General features: G+C 36.3%; 1 protein-coding gene across 1 annotated transcript in view; it reads left to right on the top strand.

Annotated features, from left to right (window-relative positions):
- The first annotated feature begins 452 nt into the window (after positions 1-452).
- The window catches only part of Slc5a12 (solute carrier family 5 member 12), a 43967-nt gene continuing 26182 nt past the window's right edge, over positions 453-18237 (top strand). Inside the window, exons 1-6 of the mRNA XM_052181395.1 lie at positions 453-791; positions 8237-8302; positions 9667-9718; positions 10368-10435; positions 17274-17428; positions 17544-17684. Coding sequence (XP_052037355.1) covers positions 453-791; positions 8237-8302; positions 9667-9718; positions 10368-10435; positions 17274-17428; positions 17544-17684 — 821 coding nt within the window. The remainder of the gene's footprint in view (positions 792-8236; positions 8303-9666; positions 9719-10367; positions 10436-17273; positions 17429-17543; positions 17685-18237) is intronic.

Here is an 18237-nt window from a genome sequence, read left to right on the forward strand (position 1 = left end):
GCATTTTTATGTTCCACTTCAGGAATAAAAAAATGCTGAAGTGGTCGAATTTTATCACTTCCATGTTTCCTAATAATGTTTAACTTTCTTTAAAAAAAATCTAGGAGATAAAAAAGCATGCTGACGGGCCAACCTACTCCCTCTACCCTCAGTGGCTTCAGAAGTCCTCTGGCAGATGCTTCAGGAGAAAAGCAGACTGCTAGTGGCCAGAATCCGATCTCAATTTGTCATTTTTCCCCCTTGGTGCCAGTTTCACTACTAATTGCTCTTTTCACAGCCAGCTTTTGAGAACTTTGAGGATAGTTTGGTATCTGAAAATTTACACATGGATGGGTGATCTTCAACTCTTCAGAGAATCAAATTCTTCCTTCTGTCTCAAAAGATCACTGGCTGTTGGGAATATCTGAGGGAGCCCTGCTTGAAAGGGACTCTCTTCTGTTCCACTTCCAAACATGGGGGTGAAGAACTTTGAAGCTTGGGATTATGTTGTGTTTGCAGGCCTCTTCGTGATTTCCTCGGGAATTGGCGTATTCTTTGCAATAAAGGAGAGAAAAAAGAAAACATCTCGGGAATTCTTAGTAGGAGGAAGGCAAATGAGCTTTGGCCCTGTAGCGTTGTCTCTGACAGCCAGCTTCATGTCAGCTGTCACCGTCTTGGGGACTCCTGCTGAAGTCTACCGCTTTGGTGCCTCCTTCCTCATTTTCCTCATTTCATATGCATTTGTGGTCTTTTTCACATCTGAGCTCTTTCTTCCTGTGTTCTACAGATCTGGCATCACAAGCACCTATGAGGTAAGAGCCCATTTCCTCCCTGCCTACAGGAAGGAGATGGCACTTGCTTTCCACACAAAATGTCTTTGTTTTCCTTGGGTTTTTTGTTTTTCTATGACATCTTGACCTCAGTTGTAGATGACTATTTTCAAGGCAATTCCACACTGTTTCAACAGTCAATATGTGGTATGGAGTTGAAGGTATAGTGCTAGGTTTTAGCTATAGACACATCTGTTTCACTATGTAGAAGATAACTAGTAATGCCACTCCCACTGTATATTTCCATGATTTAATAAGGAGCAATGGTATAAAAACTGATGCACTGTTTAATTGATGAAAGATAATTAAGATTAAAAGAGGTAATGCCATTTTTATTGTCATTAGCATGGCCACTCTGAAAAGGTAAGCTGAATACATGATACTAGTATTATTTTTTTCCAGCAGAGAAAAGTAAAATCTAGATAGGTATGTTAGACATGTTTTAAAACTAGATGAAAATCTACAGAGAAGCCAATATTTGTATATGATTGTTGAATGGCCTGTATATCAAACAGTAGCTCCCTAATGCTAATTATTACTGCACTCCAGTTTTAAGTAGCAGATGGGAATATTTTGAAAAAATGTGAGAAATATTTTAGTAGGAAGAATTCCCAAATAATAAAAATATGGAAATTATTGTACTGAAGGGAAAATAAGACTATGGAATTTGGGCCTTGAAACAATGTTAAATAAAACCAACATGTTCAAACTGAATTTTCATGCCCATTATTTAAGTGTGCTTATAAATCAGTTTTTGTGAAGAAAAACATATTTAAGTTCTTTAGTTCATTGCCAGTAAAAACCCTGAAAGTCACAGCAGAAGACTCAGAAAAAAAAAAAAAACTTGCTTTAAAGAAATCTGTGAGATTTTCACAAAATGTTTCTCTAATCTTCCAAAACAGTTGCCACAAATAAATATTTTCCAGTAGGTCTTAAGATATGCAGTTTCATGGACAATCATATCCCAAATGTTCAACATTAATTATCCTGATGCTAAGAAATTAATCACAGCTGGGCAATTCAACAGCCATATTCTAAGACTTAACCTCAAGAGAAAAACAAGTAAATGTATGCTTAGCTCTACAAACTGTGCACATATGCCATTCAGTTGTAATATACTTCTGAAAACCAAAACGTGGCCTAGATTTTCTCATCCATGAATGAAGATTTGGCTGTAGAAGACATTGCTGAGTTTTCTAGTTTTGTTCTGGAAATGTTGTTAGCATTTTCAACTCTCATATCTATGTTTCCTCTTGGATTAGCTATCCATTTAAATAATAGCGATTCAGCACTTTCTCTGTCCTATGCACACCTTCAGGTCTTGAGCACATGTGGTAAAGTGCTGTACACCCTCGTGGGGATTGCACTCAGGCAACAGAAAACAAACAATAAATGAGTAAAACAATTATAACACAAGGCTATACATATTTAGCTGTGTGCCAAGTACTGTTCTAAGTGTTATCTGTATTAATTCATTTGGTCTTTGTCAGCACAAAAATCGTAGCTCTCACCTCAGGGAATAAGAGATAGCTTATTCTGTAGTCAAATTTGAGTGAGTATAGCCTTGGAAATACATAATTAGGTTAACAAAGGTTCTATGTTTACTTAAAAATAATTGAGCAATATATTCACACGAAAAAATCCTGGCTTCTCTAAACCTTGCAACTTGTATCTAATTTTAGTAAAGTGAGTGAGAATTGCAAAAGCAATTCAGCAAATTGCAAACACATAATTTGCAGGAAATCGAGGACTCTAACCTGAGAAACCTATGACATATGGCTTTTAATGCACCTAGGCGAGGCCAACTCTGAAGAGATTCAAACTCCTTTCAAATTTACATGTTAAATTTAGTATACAAACCTATTTTAAACGTACTATTGCTTGCCCAAGGATTCTTTAAGACCCTTATGTGACAGGAAGACATAAGGACTGTGTAAAGTACTTGTAAGATTATTTTGAGATAAGAATAAGAATTGGCAGTGTGGGCAAGACAAGTGAATAGCATGAACTCTAAGTGTAAGCCTACTTGGCTTTGAATGATGGTTCTGCCATGTGCTAGCTGTACCACACGGAAAAGTTCTTAAGCACTCTATATCTGGTTTTCACACTCCAAATATGTTAATAATACTTCTGTCTCCAAGGATTCCTACAGTGGGTGAGATAGGACATGTAGTTATTTTTATAGATCTGGGCTAGAATGGTATGTCAGCATTTCTATTATTTTCTCTCTCATTTTTTATTATTATTGGATATCCTCTTTATTTACATTTCAAATGTTATCCCCTTTTTCTGGTCTTGGCCCCAGAAACCCCCTAGTCCATCTCCTCTCCCTCTGCTTCTATGAGGGTGCTCCCCCATCCACTCTCCCACTCTGCCTCCAGGCTGTAGCATTATCCTACTCTGGGGCATTGAGCCTTCACAGGAGCAAGGGCCTCTCCTCCCATTGATGCCCTACAAGGTCATCCTCTGCTATGTTTGCAGCTGGATCCATGGGTCCCTCTATATGCACTCTTTGGTTGGTGGTTGAGTTCCTGGGAGCTGGGTTGGGGGAGGTCTTGTTGATTGGTATTGTTGCTCTTCCTATGGGATTGCAAACATTGTTCCCTCAAATACTGTGGTATTTGAGCTTTGTTCTTTATGCCCCACTATGTAGTAAAATGTATGACTTTTAACATCTTTTCAGGTGTGAAAGACTGAAATAAGTGGACTACATTTTCCAGTCCTTGAACATCAACCACTTTTGTCATTTGCTTTAATGAATAAAAATTTGCAAACAATTTGTGAGTTTGGACTCTAGACCTTATGCAATTTATAGCTTCTGTGTTTGTCCCTTGGAATACTGCCATTATATTGCCAGGCAAGCAAGCTGGCACAACTGATCTAGCTCTGGAACAAGAATACACACACACACACACACACACACACACTATCACCACCACCACTGCCACCACCACCACCACCAACAACAAAACAGGGGCGAGATGGCTGACTGCCCACTTCCAAATATGTATGTGGATTAGGCCCTCCCCTTTCTCAAGCCATTGATGTGTAGTTGACTAGCACTGCACAGGAGCTTGGAGTAATAACGGAGGAGTAACCATTACCCTCAGTGAGATGAAAAACAGACATTCTTGAGTTCTGAGCCCATCACTTTTGGGATGAATATTTTAGTTTGTTTTAATTTGTAGTGATAAAAATAACTGCCTGAAACCAAGTTAGGGAGGAAAGTGGTTGTTTCATCTTATAGATCCCATTTCAACATAGAAAGAAATTCAAGTAGGCACTCACCTGAGTCAGTAATTGAAACAGAGACCATGAATGCACACTAATTACATGTCTTGCTTTGCCTGCTTTTTTGTTCAACCCAGGACCACTTTTCCAAGGGTGGCACTATCACCAGTGGCCTCGACCATCCTTTATCATTAATTTAGAAAATGTCCCATGGACTCTATGGAGATATTCCTCAATTAAAGTTCCTTCTTTGCTTGATTCTAGTTTGTTTCAAGTTCATAGAAACTAATCAACACAGTGGATAAATTATAGGAATAGCCAACTGTTTGGGTGCATCAATAGGCAGTGGGATTTCATGGAGAAACTATCCATCTGTACAACTTTATCACTAGCTCATCCCATCTCAAAGCATAGGAATTATTTTCATCCATGTGTTCTAAGTTAGGCTTAGCTTTCTCTGTCTTTGCCTCTTCAGAGCTGGGATTAAAGGGATATCAAATTACACCCAGCATAGCTCAGTTTCAATAGAATACATTTTCATTATCTCTAGTTTGATGCTGTCTTCATTACAGTTTAGCTTATATTCATTTTCTGTGTTAATAAGCCCAGCTTAATATTTATTCTTAAACTGTTTAAAATATGTTTCATATTCTATCATTATGTCTTCGATTGGATGACTTCCCTACTTCTCTCAATCTAAAGTTTTCATAATAAAATCACTTAGATTATGATATCTCACACAGTGATCTCTGAAAATTTATGTATTACATTTTAGTAAGTTAATTTTAGTTCTGTGAATTAGAGTCTATAGCATTAATTTGATAATACTTTGATAAGTAATATGTCTAAATGTTATATAATGATATTTTATCAAAATAAGTTATGTTATAAAATATTTGTCTTAAAATGGATATTTCATATCTGATAAGACATAACCCAACATTATGAGGATTTTAGTTCAATTTATGAAGGAATTATCTTTTGATACTTATAGATATGTCATTATACTGTTTGGTTGAGGAGTGGTGGTTTTTAATGAGGTTTCTATTTTAGGGTTAGAGTCTAGCTGAATGTAGAGAATAATTTTAGGATTTTTAACCACTGAAGCAAATAGACTAAATAGGAGTCTGTCACCAAACTATAGAAGAAAAGTTAGTTTTAAAGCAGCAGTAATAGAAACAAACTAAGTGTTTTTGTTTGCAAGTGTGGTGTACCAGGCTATTTTCATGAATTGGATGTGTTATGACGGCTGAAGACGAGGGCATGATCGGCTTCATATTATTACAATTTCAGTGTAAGTAACCATGGAAAGCAGAGCTAATGTGTCTCAAGTTAGGAAATAATGTGGCTGGGCCAAGTCTAGTGTTCTAAGAAAAGAAACAACGCAATGATACTAAATATTATACCATTGGGACTTTCAAAAAACAGGCATGGAATATGTGATTTTTCTGTTAGACTCGGTTTTTGTTCTCTCTTCTAGTTAAAAGGTTATATATTCATCAAAGATAACCAATTCATGAGGAAAAACATTTGGAAGGAAGAGCAAATACAGTCTTGCAGATGTAGAATTGTGTGATTTAATGCTGGTGAAAATAGTCTTATGTCATTGAAAGAGGTGACATTCTCCAGGGTGATGGAGCCATCAGGAAAGGACTGCCGGCAGATACTAAGAATACACAGAAGCTCAAAGTGGGGCGGTTAGGCACCACTGCGGGAATGTGGTGCTGCAGCCCTGATTTGGCTTAGGGGAATTCATTTTGAATGTTTGATCTTCAGAAAGGAAAGGTTAGAATTTCTTGTGTTATAAGCTAACCACATCCATACATACCCAACAGGGACTGATACCCTGAAAAGTATTTAGTATATCTGAGTAACAGAGCTCAGAAAAGAGAATATGCATAGAAATATGGATGCCAGCTGGATCAATATCCCTGAGAGTAATATAACTAAAAGTGTTGGGAACAAATATGAAATTTTAAATTTGAAGAGAATCTCTCCCTCATTTTTAATTAATGTTGAAAAAGTGAAGAAAAAAATAAAAAAAGCCCAGCTTTTGGTTGCCATCATATGAGTGGCACTTTTTGTACCTTTTAAAATACTTTGTCATGGTGTTAATTGTTGTGGTTCATAGGTGCTATGGGTAGGACTGTCCTCTTATTGATTGTCAAATATAGAATGGTTAGCTTTGAAACCATATGTGTGGAAGGGTGTGAATATCACTGAAGGAAGACCCTGGACTTAGATAGTAAGCAAAAATAAGAGTGTTTATTCTGCAGAAGCAGTCAGCATGCAGGGGTCAACCATTCTCTAAAATGGTGACCCCAGACAAAGGTACATAGGCCTTCTTATAGAGAATGGGGGGTGTGGGTGGTGGGTACACTCTAGAAGGATTAGGTAATCTAAAATTTCATTGGTGGGTTCTGGGGGTCACAGGTGGTCACTGGTCTGTATTCCTATGACATGAATTCAAGCATGTGATGAAATAGGGCTGGTCAGCACAGATGATCCGTTCTGAGATATTTCTCCATTTTTGTGGTTGTCTTCAGGCAGTTCTTTGGGAAGGGAGTTTTATGATCTTGTTGTGGATTTTATGGTCTGTCCCTGGAGCTGGTTCTTTTGACCTAGTTTCTGGGACTTAGACCTGGTCCTTAAATAGAGACAAATAGCTTTAAATATGCACAAGCAACAATAAAGGACTTAGTAGATTATATGTATAGATATTTGTGCATACAGATACAGAGATAGCCATATCCACATACATAATAATAATAAAAAAAGAGACTTTCAACTTGTGGAGGGCCATAGAAGGGATTTGAGGGAGGGCAACTCGAAGGAGCTGATGAATAAAATAGAAGGGGGAAGTGATGTAATTCTATGTCAATTAGAATATTAAAATATAAAATATAATAATTACCAGTTTAAATACAAATAATTATTTAATCTGGAGAAAATCTGGAAAGCACGTGCATAACTTAAGATAGACAGGTGTAGCCAGGCAAGAAAGCAGATCAAGCCAGACAGTCATACATTGTTTGGCAACCATAATCACTGGAGATTGTGAGATTGGTGTGATCAGAGCTATCCTAAGAGACACAATGTCATGAGTATGCACTCATAGAACATACTGCCGAGGCTTAGTTTTAAAATAGGCAACAAGAGGTTAACAGAATTAGTCTAGAAAAGAAGAAACAAAAATTTAGGCTAAGTTGTGGGCAGAATGGACATAAAAGATGCATTATCATCAGTGGGTCCAGCAGGAAGACCAGTTATTAGCCCAGAAGCTCTGAATACCCAAGACACAATTAACATATCACTGATTCTCAAGAAGAAGAGGGCCTTGGTCCAGGAAAGACTTGATGCAGCAATGCAGGGGATTACCAGGACAGAGAAGTAGGAGGGGTTTGATCATTGGTGAATAGGCTGAGGGAAGAGGGTTTATGGGACTTATGGGAGGGGGGAACTGGGAAAAGGGAAATCATTTGGAATGTAAACAAGGAATATAGAAAATAAAATAAAAACAAAACAACAACAACAAAAAAGAAGAAAAGTAAACTTTCAAGCAAGCAGTCCACTTGTCTTCCATAACTACTGCAAAAAAGATCAAGAACTAGATATTAGCATATGTTTACTTTTAGCAATCCATGTTTTACCCCCTCTGGTTATTTCCAAGGCAATATACCATAAAATACTGTTATAAACCCAAATCCTACTGCAAAAAAGATCAAGAACTAGATATTAGCATATGTTTACTTTTAGCAATCCATGTTTTACCCCCTCTGGTTATTTCCAAGGCAATATACCATAAAATACTGTTATAAACCCAAATCCTATATTCAAAGGAATACCAAGAAACAAAAGAAAAAAATGTCAGCTGCTTGTGGTGGTTTGAATAAGAATGGCCCTACTGGCTTGTATATTTGACCGCACAGTCATCTGAGAGTGGCATTTACTAAAGAAGCTTTAAGAGGTGTGGCCTCATTGGAGGAAGTATGTCACTTCAGGTGAGCTTTGAGGTTTCAAAACAGCAAACCAGGTTCCCTGGCCCTCCCTTCCTGCTGCCTGGGGATCAGGATGTAGAACTCAGCTACTTCTCCAGCTCCGTTGTCTGCCTGTGCGCCACCATCCTTCCCACCATGTTGACAATGGACTAAACTTCTGGATCAGGCTTCCTGATTGCTTTTCTTTCTGATTTCTAGTACTTACAGCTACGATTCAACAAGCCAGTTCGCTATGCAGCAACCTTTATCTACATCGTGCAGACGGTGAGGAGTAAGGGCTGTGGAAGGGTTGGAAAATGAAAAAAGATACAGTAACAGCACTGTTTATTTGTGGGGCAATGATCTCAATTAAAGGGCAGCTTTGTTTCTAAGAAGTTACTATATTTTCCTAAAGATAACACTTTTAAGATGTGTAATTACCTTGAGATGAGTCCACCCAGCTTAGATTGCTTATTTCTGGACGAACAACTAGTAACAAATTGTAAGCTGGTTATGGTAGCTCAGGCATTTAATCTCAGCATTTGTGAGACAGATGCAGATGGATCTCCCTGAATTTATAGACACTCTGGTCTAGAAAGAGAGTGAGGCTTGCCAGGGCTACAAGTGACAAAACAAACGCAGTACATATCAAAACCAAATTTTTAGAGGCTACATGACACACAGTTTTCTTCAATTTCATTTCATTCTCTAACTTTTTAAGAGTTAATTATGGAATGATCCGGTAAGTTGTTCTCATGGCGAGACACATTCTACCTATGTAACTCAGGCTGGAAGTTCCTCTGCCTCTCTATCACAAGTCCTGGGATCAGGCATGCATTATTATGCGTGGTTTAAATTTTAAAACCAGTAAGTTGAGTCACTCCAGAAATGCCTGCTTTTCTGTAAGTCCTTTGTCTCTACTGTAGGACTTTTCATTAACATGCCTGCTTGTCTCTGATGAGCTTCTTCTCCTCATTTTAAGTTAAACACACAAAAACTGCTTCCTACTTCTACTCTCCAAGTACTTTTCTGCTACAAGATAGCCTCCTGTTCTCCTAAAATTCAGCCTCTGCCTGAAGGATTTGTCTAAGAAATAGGAGGCAAGTAATATCTTTCTCTTTTGGCTATTACCATTATTTCATTAAATAGTGAATGTATCAAATATAATATAAAGTTTTATCCCAATCAATCTTATCTTTATTATTTTTTGATATTATAATTTAAATATAACATTTCTCCTATCCTTTTCTTCTTTCCAAACCCTCCCATTTACCCAACCATGATCTCTTTCAAATTCATGGTCTCTTTTTGTCCATTAATTGTTATTGCAAGAATATCATATATACACATGATATACATATATATTATAATTATAACCTATTCAATCCATATAATGCTCTCTGTATTTATGTTTTCAATGCTGACAATTTGATGCTAGACAACTGATTGGTAAAGTTGAATAGACCAGATATTTGCATTTTGAAGCCATGGGACTTTCTTGGGATTCATATTCATATAGTTCTAGATAATAAAATTAAAATAAAATGGAAGTTAACTAATTTTCACCAGTGAAGCAATTGCAACCGTGGTCCACATGGGTCTGCATCAGGTCCACTGCAACTTTCTGTCTGTTCTTGTGTCTGCAACAGATTCTCTACACGGGAGTCGTGGTCTACGCCCCTGCTCTGGCTCTCAACCAAGGTGAGTTACTACATCTCAAAATTTCTGAATTATCAGCTTTGAAAATACATATTTGATACCTTTTGGGGGAGATAATCTAGAAGTCATTCCATATGTGAAGCTCAAAAAGTGTACTCAATACTGAAAATAGTATAAAACTATTACTAGATTTTGCTTTTCAAATCTTCTTGCTTATAAACATAAACATACAGCTCTGCTGCGTTTTGTTTGTTTAGATGTTTCAGTTTTGTTTTCCAGTATTTGAGAGTATTTGAAATAATGTCAGGTTTGATATTTTACATTTATAAGAGTTCTACATATGTATTCTGTGTTGAAGACCAGTTTATAAAGCAGAAGATCTTAACATAAAAGTAAAAGGTGTCTATGACTACATTGAGATGTATAACTGATCCTTTTGAGATAATAGAATCCTGGAAATAAAGAAAAAATAACAATACAAAAGATACTTTTATCAGTGACATCTCCCATATTGAAAGAATATAGCAGTGACATTAATTGAACTGGGAAGTACTACTTCCTTAAATAAACTAAAAGCTACAACAAAACTGTACATAGGATTCACGCTATAGAATCAGGAGGTCAAATTTGCTGTTACTTTTTGCAGAGAAGTTTCCGTTAATATTTTGTAATGACTTTCTTTCTTTTGTAGTGACTGGTTTTGATCTATGGGCCTCTGTGTTTGCAACAGGAATCGTTTGCACATTCTACTGTAGCTTGGTATGTATGGAGCTGTGAAAAAACTATTATGAACTACCTCCTAATATGGGATAAGGATACATTTCCAACAAGAAGCTATCTAATTATTGAGAAAAGCAGTATTCTAAAACTAAGTGAAATAGTATATTCCCTTATCTGTCATAATTTCTTGATGAAGGGACTATTATTTTCCTTAAAATTCTTTGTAGTATCTATTATAAAGAGAACTTGGGCTCTGAGCTCATTCACAAAAAGTAAAGCTTTATTGGTTTTGGGCCTCTGTGGGTAGCAAGTTAGGGTGGGACTATCTCACTAGGCTTGAGTCATTGTGGGGATCTGAACTGAATGTTTCATAACTTACTTTGATTCATGTGATGTAAAAAAAAAGAGCCAAATGCATGTCTGGAGAAGAATCCAATTAAGGCTATGAAACAACCAATGAAAATCATAAAATAATAACGTTTTATTCAGAAGAATAAAACAATTGACATCAAGAAAATCATGTTTAATGAGGGATAATTCAGTGAAAGAAATATCTCCTTAATCAAATGATAAGTGACCCTTTGTCATTAGGGAAATGCAAATCAAAACAACCCTGAGGTTTCACCTTACACTAGTAAGAATGGCTAAGGTCAAAAACTCAGGAGACAGCAGGTATTGGCGAGGATGTGGAGAAAGAGGAACACTCCTCCACTGCTGGTGGGGCTCTAAGATGGTACAACCACTTTGGAAATCAGTCTGGCGGTTCCTCAGAAAACTGGACATGACACTTCCGGAGGACCCTGCTATACCTCTCCTGGGCATATACCCAAAGGATTCCCCGGCATGCAATAAAGACACATGCTCCATTATATTCATAGCAGCCTTATTTATAATAGCCAGAAGCTGGAAAAAACCCAGATGCCCCTCAAAGGAGGAATGGATACAGAAAATGTGGTATATTTACACAATGGAATACTACTCAGCAATTAGAAACAATGAATTCACAAAATTTTTAGGCAAATGGTTTGATCGGGAAAATATCATCCTAAGTGAGGTAACCCAGTCAAAAAAGAATACACATGGAATGCAATCTCTGATAAGTGGATATTAATTAGCCCAGAATCTCTGAATACCCAAGGCACAAATCACATAACAAATGACTCCCATGAAGAAGTATGGAGATTGTCCTGATCCTGGAAAGGATTGATCTAGCATTGGAGGGGAATATAAGGACAGAGAAAAAGGAGGGAGGTGATTGGAGAATGGATGAAGAGAAGAAGGTTTATGGGACATATGGGGAGGGGCGATCTGGGAAAGGGGAAATCATTTGGAATGTAAACAAAGAATATTGAAAATAAAAATATTTAATAAAAAAGAATACTGAAGAATTATAACATTAAATTTCTTTGTATGCTATAAGAAAAATAACAAAATACATGTATATGAATGATCAAGGACAGCTGTCACTTAATAAGTCTGAAGGTTCTGTGGCTATTTTGTCTCTTACTTATAGATTACATTTAATATTTTGATTATAAAAATTCTCAGTTCTCAAGCAAACAGTGTGGTATTGATAGAATTTTATATAGTTGTGACAACTAATTGAGATCAATAAGTAGTTAATGTACACTTGCTTTGTATCCCTTTCACACAATTAAAATCTTTTATTCTTCTGAATCATTATATAATTTTCTGCTATACTTTGCCAGTTATTACTAGTCAGGTACATTGTCTATGTGCCATGGCAAAGAAAATTAATTGACACATTACAGCTGGCTATATATATATATATATATATATATATATATATATATTGCATTATGCTCATATCATATACCCTTTGTAACATATATTCTGCATATCCTAATATTTTTTAACATTGAAACATTTACCTTTATTACTTACTTCTTCATACTTTTCTTAAGAAGAGAATCCTTCTCTGCCTAATCTGACCAGGTATGATAAGTTTTTTGCTCCAATAGAAAAGTAACTAGACTCTAGCATAACTTTTAGATGTGTAGCCAAGATTGCCCAGAAAACGATAGTTCCCTGGGGAAATCTTCCACCATGCCCACTTGCTTTTAAATAACAAAACAATGCAATATAAAAACAATTTAAATGTGTGATAATCAGAACTAATATTTGTAAAGTGTGAGTAGTGTTTGGGCAAGAAGGATCAGGCTTCCTTGAGGGCAAGCTCATAAGTGTATCGTGATTATATTAATGAGTTTTGGAATCCTGTTAATATAGATAAGGTTGGGACTTTCTTACTAAGTTTAGATCTTTCAAGAGATCTGAAATTAGTCAAGTTTAAAAACTCCTTTTGCTTTGGTCAATGCAAATATAGTATGAATTATCTATGGAGAATAAATCTAGTTAAGCACTGTAAAATAATTCCATTAAAATCCTAAGGTAATGTTACCATCAGAAATAGAATAAAATACCAAGAATGAGGAACAGTAAAACATCAGACAAAATTTAGCCTCTAAGAAATACCACATACTGAATTGCAAGATATAGAAAAAGGGACATACATAAACTAGTACAATAAAATACTGTATTAGTATATCATGTAGTATGCAACACAATGATGCACTATATTAATAATAATTTACTATGTACTATATCATGAATGGCCAGATTATGTAGCATGACATATTCAAAAAGCAATCCATGCTATCGCTGGCAAGGCCCAGTCTTGTTCTGATCGCTTGGAGACTCTCTGACCTGGAGCTCAGAAATCTATTCACCCAGCTTGCTAAGTTCCCACTGGTGGGTCACTACCACACCAGCCGCATGCTTCCAATTTTCCATGGCCTTTTGGGGTGTACTTTTTGCAAGCCCATGCTTTGCCACATTTTTCTCTGGAACCCAGTTGAGTGTCACTGTGTGAAAAAAAAAAACACCACACAAACGTAGTTCAGAATTAATAGGTAGCTCAATCACTGAGCTCAGCAACTAGCATCCTAATTTATAAGCCAATCTAAGTTTAACTCCTCCACCCAGCCATTGAAATCTTTATACATATGGCAAAGGTTCTGCCACAAAGTTACAACTATTACAACAAATTGGATATATTTGAAGAGATGATTTTCATCTTGGAAGATATATCTGAAGAAATAGCTGCATGCATTCAGAAAGATATGAATGAAAGAAAAGAAATGAAGATATATTGATAGAAAAATATTTAATTTATGTTCAATTGCAGTCTAGAAGGAGAATATGCCAAGAATGGAAAAGGCAATATTAAAAATAGTGTATTTGAAGTATTTAGAACTGATAAAAGGTAGAAATCTACAAGTTTAGTTTGTGCTATCTTTAAAGATGAGAAGAAAAGTCCACCTCTAGACACATCAGGGAAAGCACTGAATAATATATACAAGGAAGACGTAAAATAAAGCTGACGATGTAGAAAGAGGCCATGCATGCAGGTTTCCTAGCAACTTTTATTATTTTTAATATCTGGGAACAGGGATAGTAAGTTCAATGATGGAGAGAAAACTACTCTAGTTAAGTTCCCATCAAAAGCTATCTTTGAGGAACTGTGTATCAGTTAATCTGAGTCTACAACTAACAAATCATCCCCTAGGATTAATATAAAGGAAATACTGTGACATGAAGGGAAACACTGACTGGATAAAATAGTGTAGTTTATGAGATAAAAGGAAATACGAACTGAGTGACCCTAATCCAAAAGTCCAAAGTGCCACCCAAATATGACACTTAGAGGATGCTCAAAATGATTTAAACTTTAGAACATCTCAGATGTTGCATTTTAGCAACTCTATCATAAACTCTACATGAACATTCCAAAATCTGTAAGATTCTGAAATATAAAGCATTTCTTTACCTAAGGACTTCATACAAAAGATTCTCAAATTTTGGCACATGATAATCATTGTTTTAATGTGGTTTATAAGTAACATTATCAATTTTTCTAATTATTATTTGTAATATAAAATATCAAAACATAATAATTGTTGTATATAGTTATGGGTTTAAAGAATGAACCCTGCAAAATATGAAATTATAGCACATGAGTTAGGAAGATAGCAATCAGATTTAAAGCTTTCAAAAATCTTTAATTTGGAGCACTACCTAATTGGTTAAATTTTGACATTCATAACTGGATGAGAAATTTCAAGAGGTTCTATGTATTCTCTGTAATGAAACAGGCAAAATGAGAAAGTGGAGTTTAAATATAACATCTCAATGTATCTCTACAAGAGAACAGGAAAGTAAGTATTGATAGAATAAGAAATGCTCAAAAGTAAGTAGGAATAAGTCTTTATGTTTCAATAGTCACTGTATAAAAAAGAAAAATTGTCATATACTGAACCAGCTCTGTGCTGCTAGTCTTTCTCACACAGTCTGTATGCTTATGCCTAAAACCAACATTTTTTTCAAGACCAAATTATTGCTTTCAACTATTCCAAGAATAACAAACTTGTTAGTGTAGAGTTGAAATTCTTTCATTAGCCCCTCATCTCTCCTTACCCTACCAAACCTCTGTTCCATCTCTTTTCTGTCTACCCAGGCTAGAGTGACAGTGCCTCACTAACAAACTATTTAACCAGCTGTGACTTTCCTATTGTACTCACTTTATTCTTTGATCTTGTGGATAATCTACATTTGGGGATTAATCAATGGAAGAGCTTTTTAAAAGTGATTCCTGATATCCAGATCATTTGCAATTTAGTAGTCAGTGCAATCACACCAATTAAATGAAACATAGTGAGAGGGAGAGAGAGAGAGAGGGAGAGAGAGAGAGAGAGAGAGAGAGAGAGAGAGAGAGAGAGAGAGAGAGAGAGAGAGAGAAGAGAGATGAGGGAAGAATGGAGTGAGGAAGGGAGGGAGGGAGAAAGGGAGGGAGGGAGCAAGAGGATATACAGTCCCTACTCTTGGATGACCAGCTAATGTTCAGTTATGTGCAGAATCTTATATAATTAATGATAAATATGCTCTGAAAATGGAAGCCTTTAATATTTCATCTTCATAGTACTGAAAAATTGAAGTTTGAATCAGAAAAACTAACATCTTTGTTTTTGTTTTTTGAGACAGTTTCACTATTTGCACTGAATCCAATCTTGGAACTCACTATGTAGACTAGGCTGGCCTCAAACTCAGAGTCTGCCTTTGCATTCCAAATGCTGGGGTTAAAGGCATGTGTTAACATGCTTGTTGGGTTTAGCATCTTTAAGGACAATCAAGATAGTGCTACACTGGAGATGTGTATGTTGTTCTGGGGGATTTATTATTCTTCAAAACATTATTTGAAAATTATATGCAAATACAATGCTTTTAGCAGAGACTTCAATGATTAAGATTATGATTTAATTTTAATTATCAAGTAAATGGTGGGCAACTCCAGTGTCTTCCTTCCTCTCAAACTAAAGATGAGTATGCCAACTTTTCATAGAAGTTACTGACACTCTGGAGGAGTAACAGGATGATAAATCCATTTTTATAGTGTTAAAAATATTACCTCCTTTCATTTTACTGGCACTTACTCACTTGCAAAACACCTTATCTGCCACTTCATTTAATTTTTCGCTAATTGCCTTTGCCATGTTCATGATGGTCCTTGGGGAATGAAGTGATGGAATGCTACAGCAAGCTCTCATTTTTCTCCTGCCTGCCCACGTGTTTCCAGCAAGAACTCTACATTAGAATCATTTGTGGAGCTTTTAAAAACTCAGAAAGAAAAGAACACAAGCCTAGCCTAAGTTAATTCCTCAGTTAATTTAGGGCCTCTGGAGAGGAATGTGGACATTGGTTTTCTTCTGCCCCTCCTTTACAAGGGAGGCAAGTTTGGTATATTCACTGCTTTAATCTCATGCTTAATAATTATGGTGAACTTAACTATTTATTGAATTTGATTTCTGAACTCTGGTGTGATTGCCCATCTAATCACCATGCTGCTTTTAAAACTCCTCATGCCACATATATGTAGAAACTGATATTTATTCCTTCTTAGTTGTTCACTGTGCATTTCTGTCTTTGTCTTCTGTCTCTCTTTGACTCTGTCTCTCTGTCTCATTCTCTGTCTTGCAGTTTCCAAAATGTGCTGCCACTAGTTACATTAAAACTTTAGATTTGTCCAGCTGGACCTGTGTGTTTGCACTGAATTCTTTCACGTCTTCCTCATCTTTATTTAGTGCACTATGAGAATCTTATGTCTGGAATATCTCTCAAAATCAGAGACATTTTTTCCTTTTCCGTTCTATTTCAAACCATTGATTATCTTGGGTATCAATAATAACTTGGAACTTTTTATTCTATTGCAACTTCTATTCTACTTGCAACTTTTTATTCTACTTGTAGTCATAGGAGCTGACCAGTGGCTACGTCATACAAATTTCATCATACTGGCCTCTCTTTTTTCTTGGAGAATAATTTAAATGATCTTGTCTAAATGTATCCATTCTGACTTCCAGAAAATTTACAAGTGTGCCCCTTGTTCTATCCACATCTATATTTCCCAGGGTTCTCACATTTCTTCAGAAACCTACATTTCTTTTCCCTTCTTGATTTGTATGCTGAACCTCATACATTTTTATTTATTCTTCAGAATTTACCCTAATGGCTATTTCCTCAGACCAACCAGGCCATGACCCTTCCCACACTTTTAAGTAAAAATTTGTATTTATTCTTAATTTCCAGTTCTACCACTAACCTTAAAAACTCATAGAATTATTTCATGTGGACCTGTCTTCTTCACTTACTTATATCACCATATTTAGCCCAAAACTTGCCCTTTGAAAGATGCTCAGTAACAGATCAGAATGAGTTCATACGCAATTCGGTGGTAGGGAGACTATCTGACTTGGAGGGGTTACAGATGCCCTTTTCAATTGCACTATTCTTCCTATTTCAGGGAGGTTTAAAAGCAGTGGTGTGGACAGATGCATTTCAGATGGTTGTCATGATTGTGGGCTTCTTAACAGTCCTCATTCAAGGATCAAATCATGTTGGTGGCTTCAACAATGTGTTAGAACAAGCACGAAATGGATCCCGGCTACACATTGTCGAGTATGTCCAATGCTATTTTTTCACGCTTTATAAAATTTAGTTATATGGCTTAATAAAATGATAACAGTGGAGCATTAAGAAAACTATCTGTTATTTCCTTCCTTCTGGGTCACAGCTTTGATGTAGATCCTCTCAGACGGCACACTTTTTGGACAATTGCAGTAGGAGGCACTTTTACTTGGCTTGGAATCTATGGAGTGAACCAATCAACCATCCAGAGATGCATCTCTTGCAAAACAGAAAAGCATGCTAAGCTGTAAGTTGTCAATTAAAAAAAAAATGTTATCCTTTACCTCAGTGAGTCATTAAAGTATGCATGCATGTGACAGAAAAAAACAAGTAGATAGTTATTTAATCTGTTCAAAGTCTTTGTGTGCAATTGTGAGTGTGTGTGTTTGAATTTGTGTGTATGTATGTATGTATGTATGTATGTATATATGTATATGCAGAAGTATGTGTTGGAAAGTAAGTGCAGACATGCAGAAGCTAGAGGAGAACATTGGATGCTTTCTTCATCACTCCTCATCTCTGTTTTTTTGTTTGTTTGTTACTTATTTGTTGCAGGGTTTCCATATATAGCTCTAGATGTGCTGGAGTTCACTCTGCACACCAGACTGGCCTCAAACTCACAGAGATCTGCCTATTTCTACCTCCTGAGTTTTGGGTTAAAGGCATATGACGTTGGCCATGCCAGGTCTTACTGTTTTGAGACATTATCTTTCCCTAGACCTGGAGTTAGACTGGCAGCCCAGTAATACTCTTGTGTCTCTGCTTTTCCCAGCCCTGTAGTGCATGTAAAACCATGTCTT

The sequence above is a fragment of the Apodemus sylvaticus genome, chromosome 5 (assembly GCF_947179515.1).
Source record: "Apodemus sylvaticus chromosome 5, mApoSyl1.1, whole genome shotgun sequence".
Taxonomy (NCBI): Eukaryota; Metazoa; Chordata; class Mammalia; order Rodentia; family Muridae; genus Apodemus; species Apodemus sylvaticus.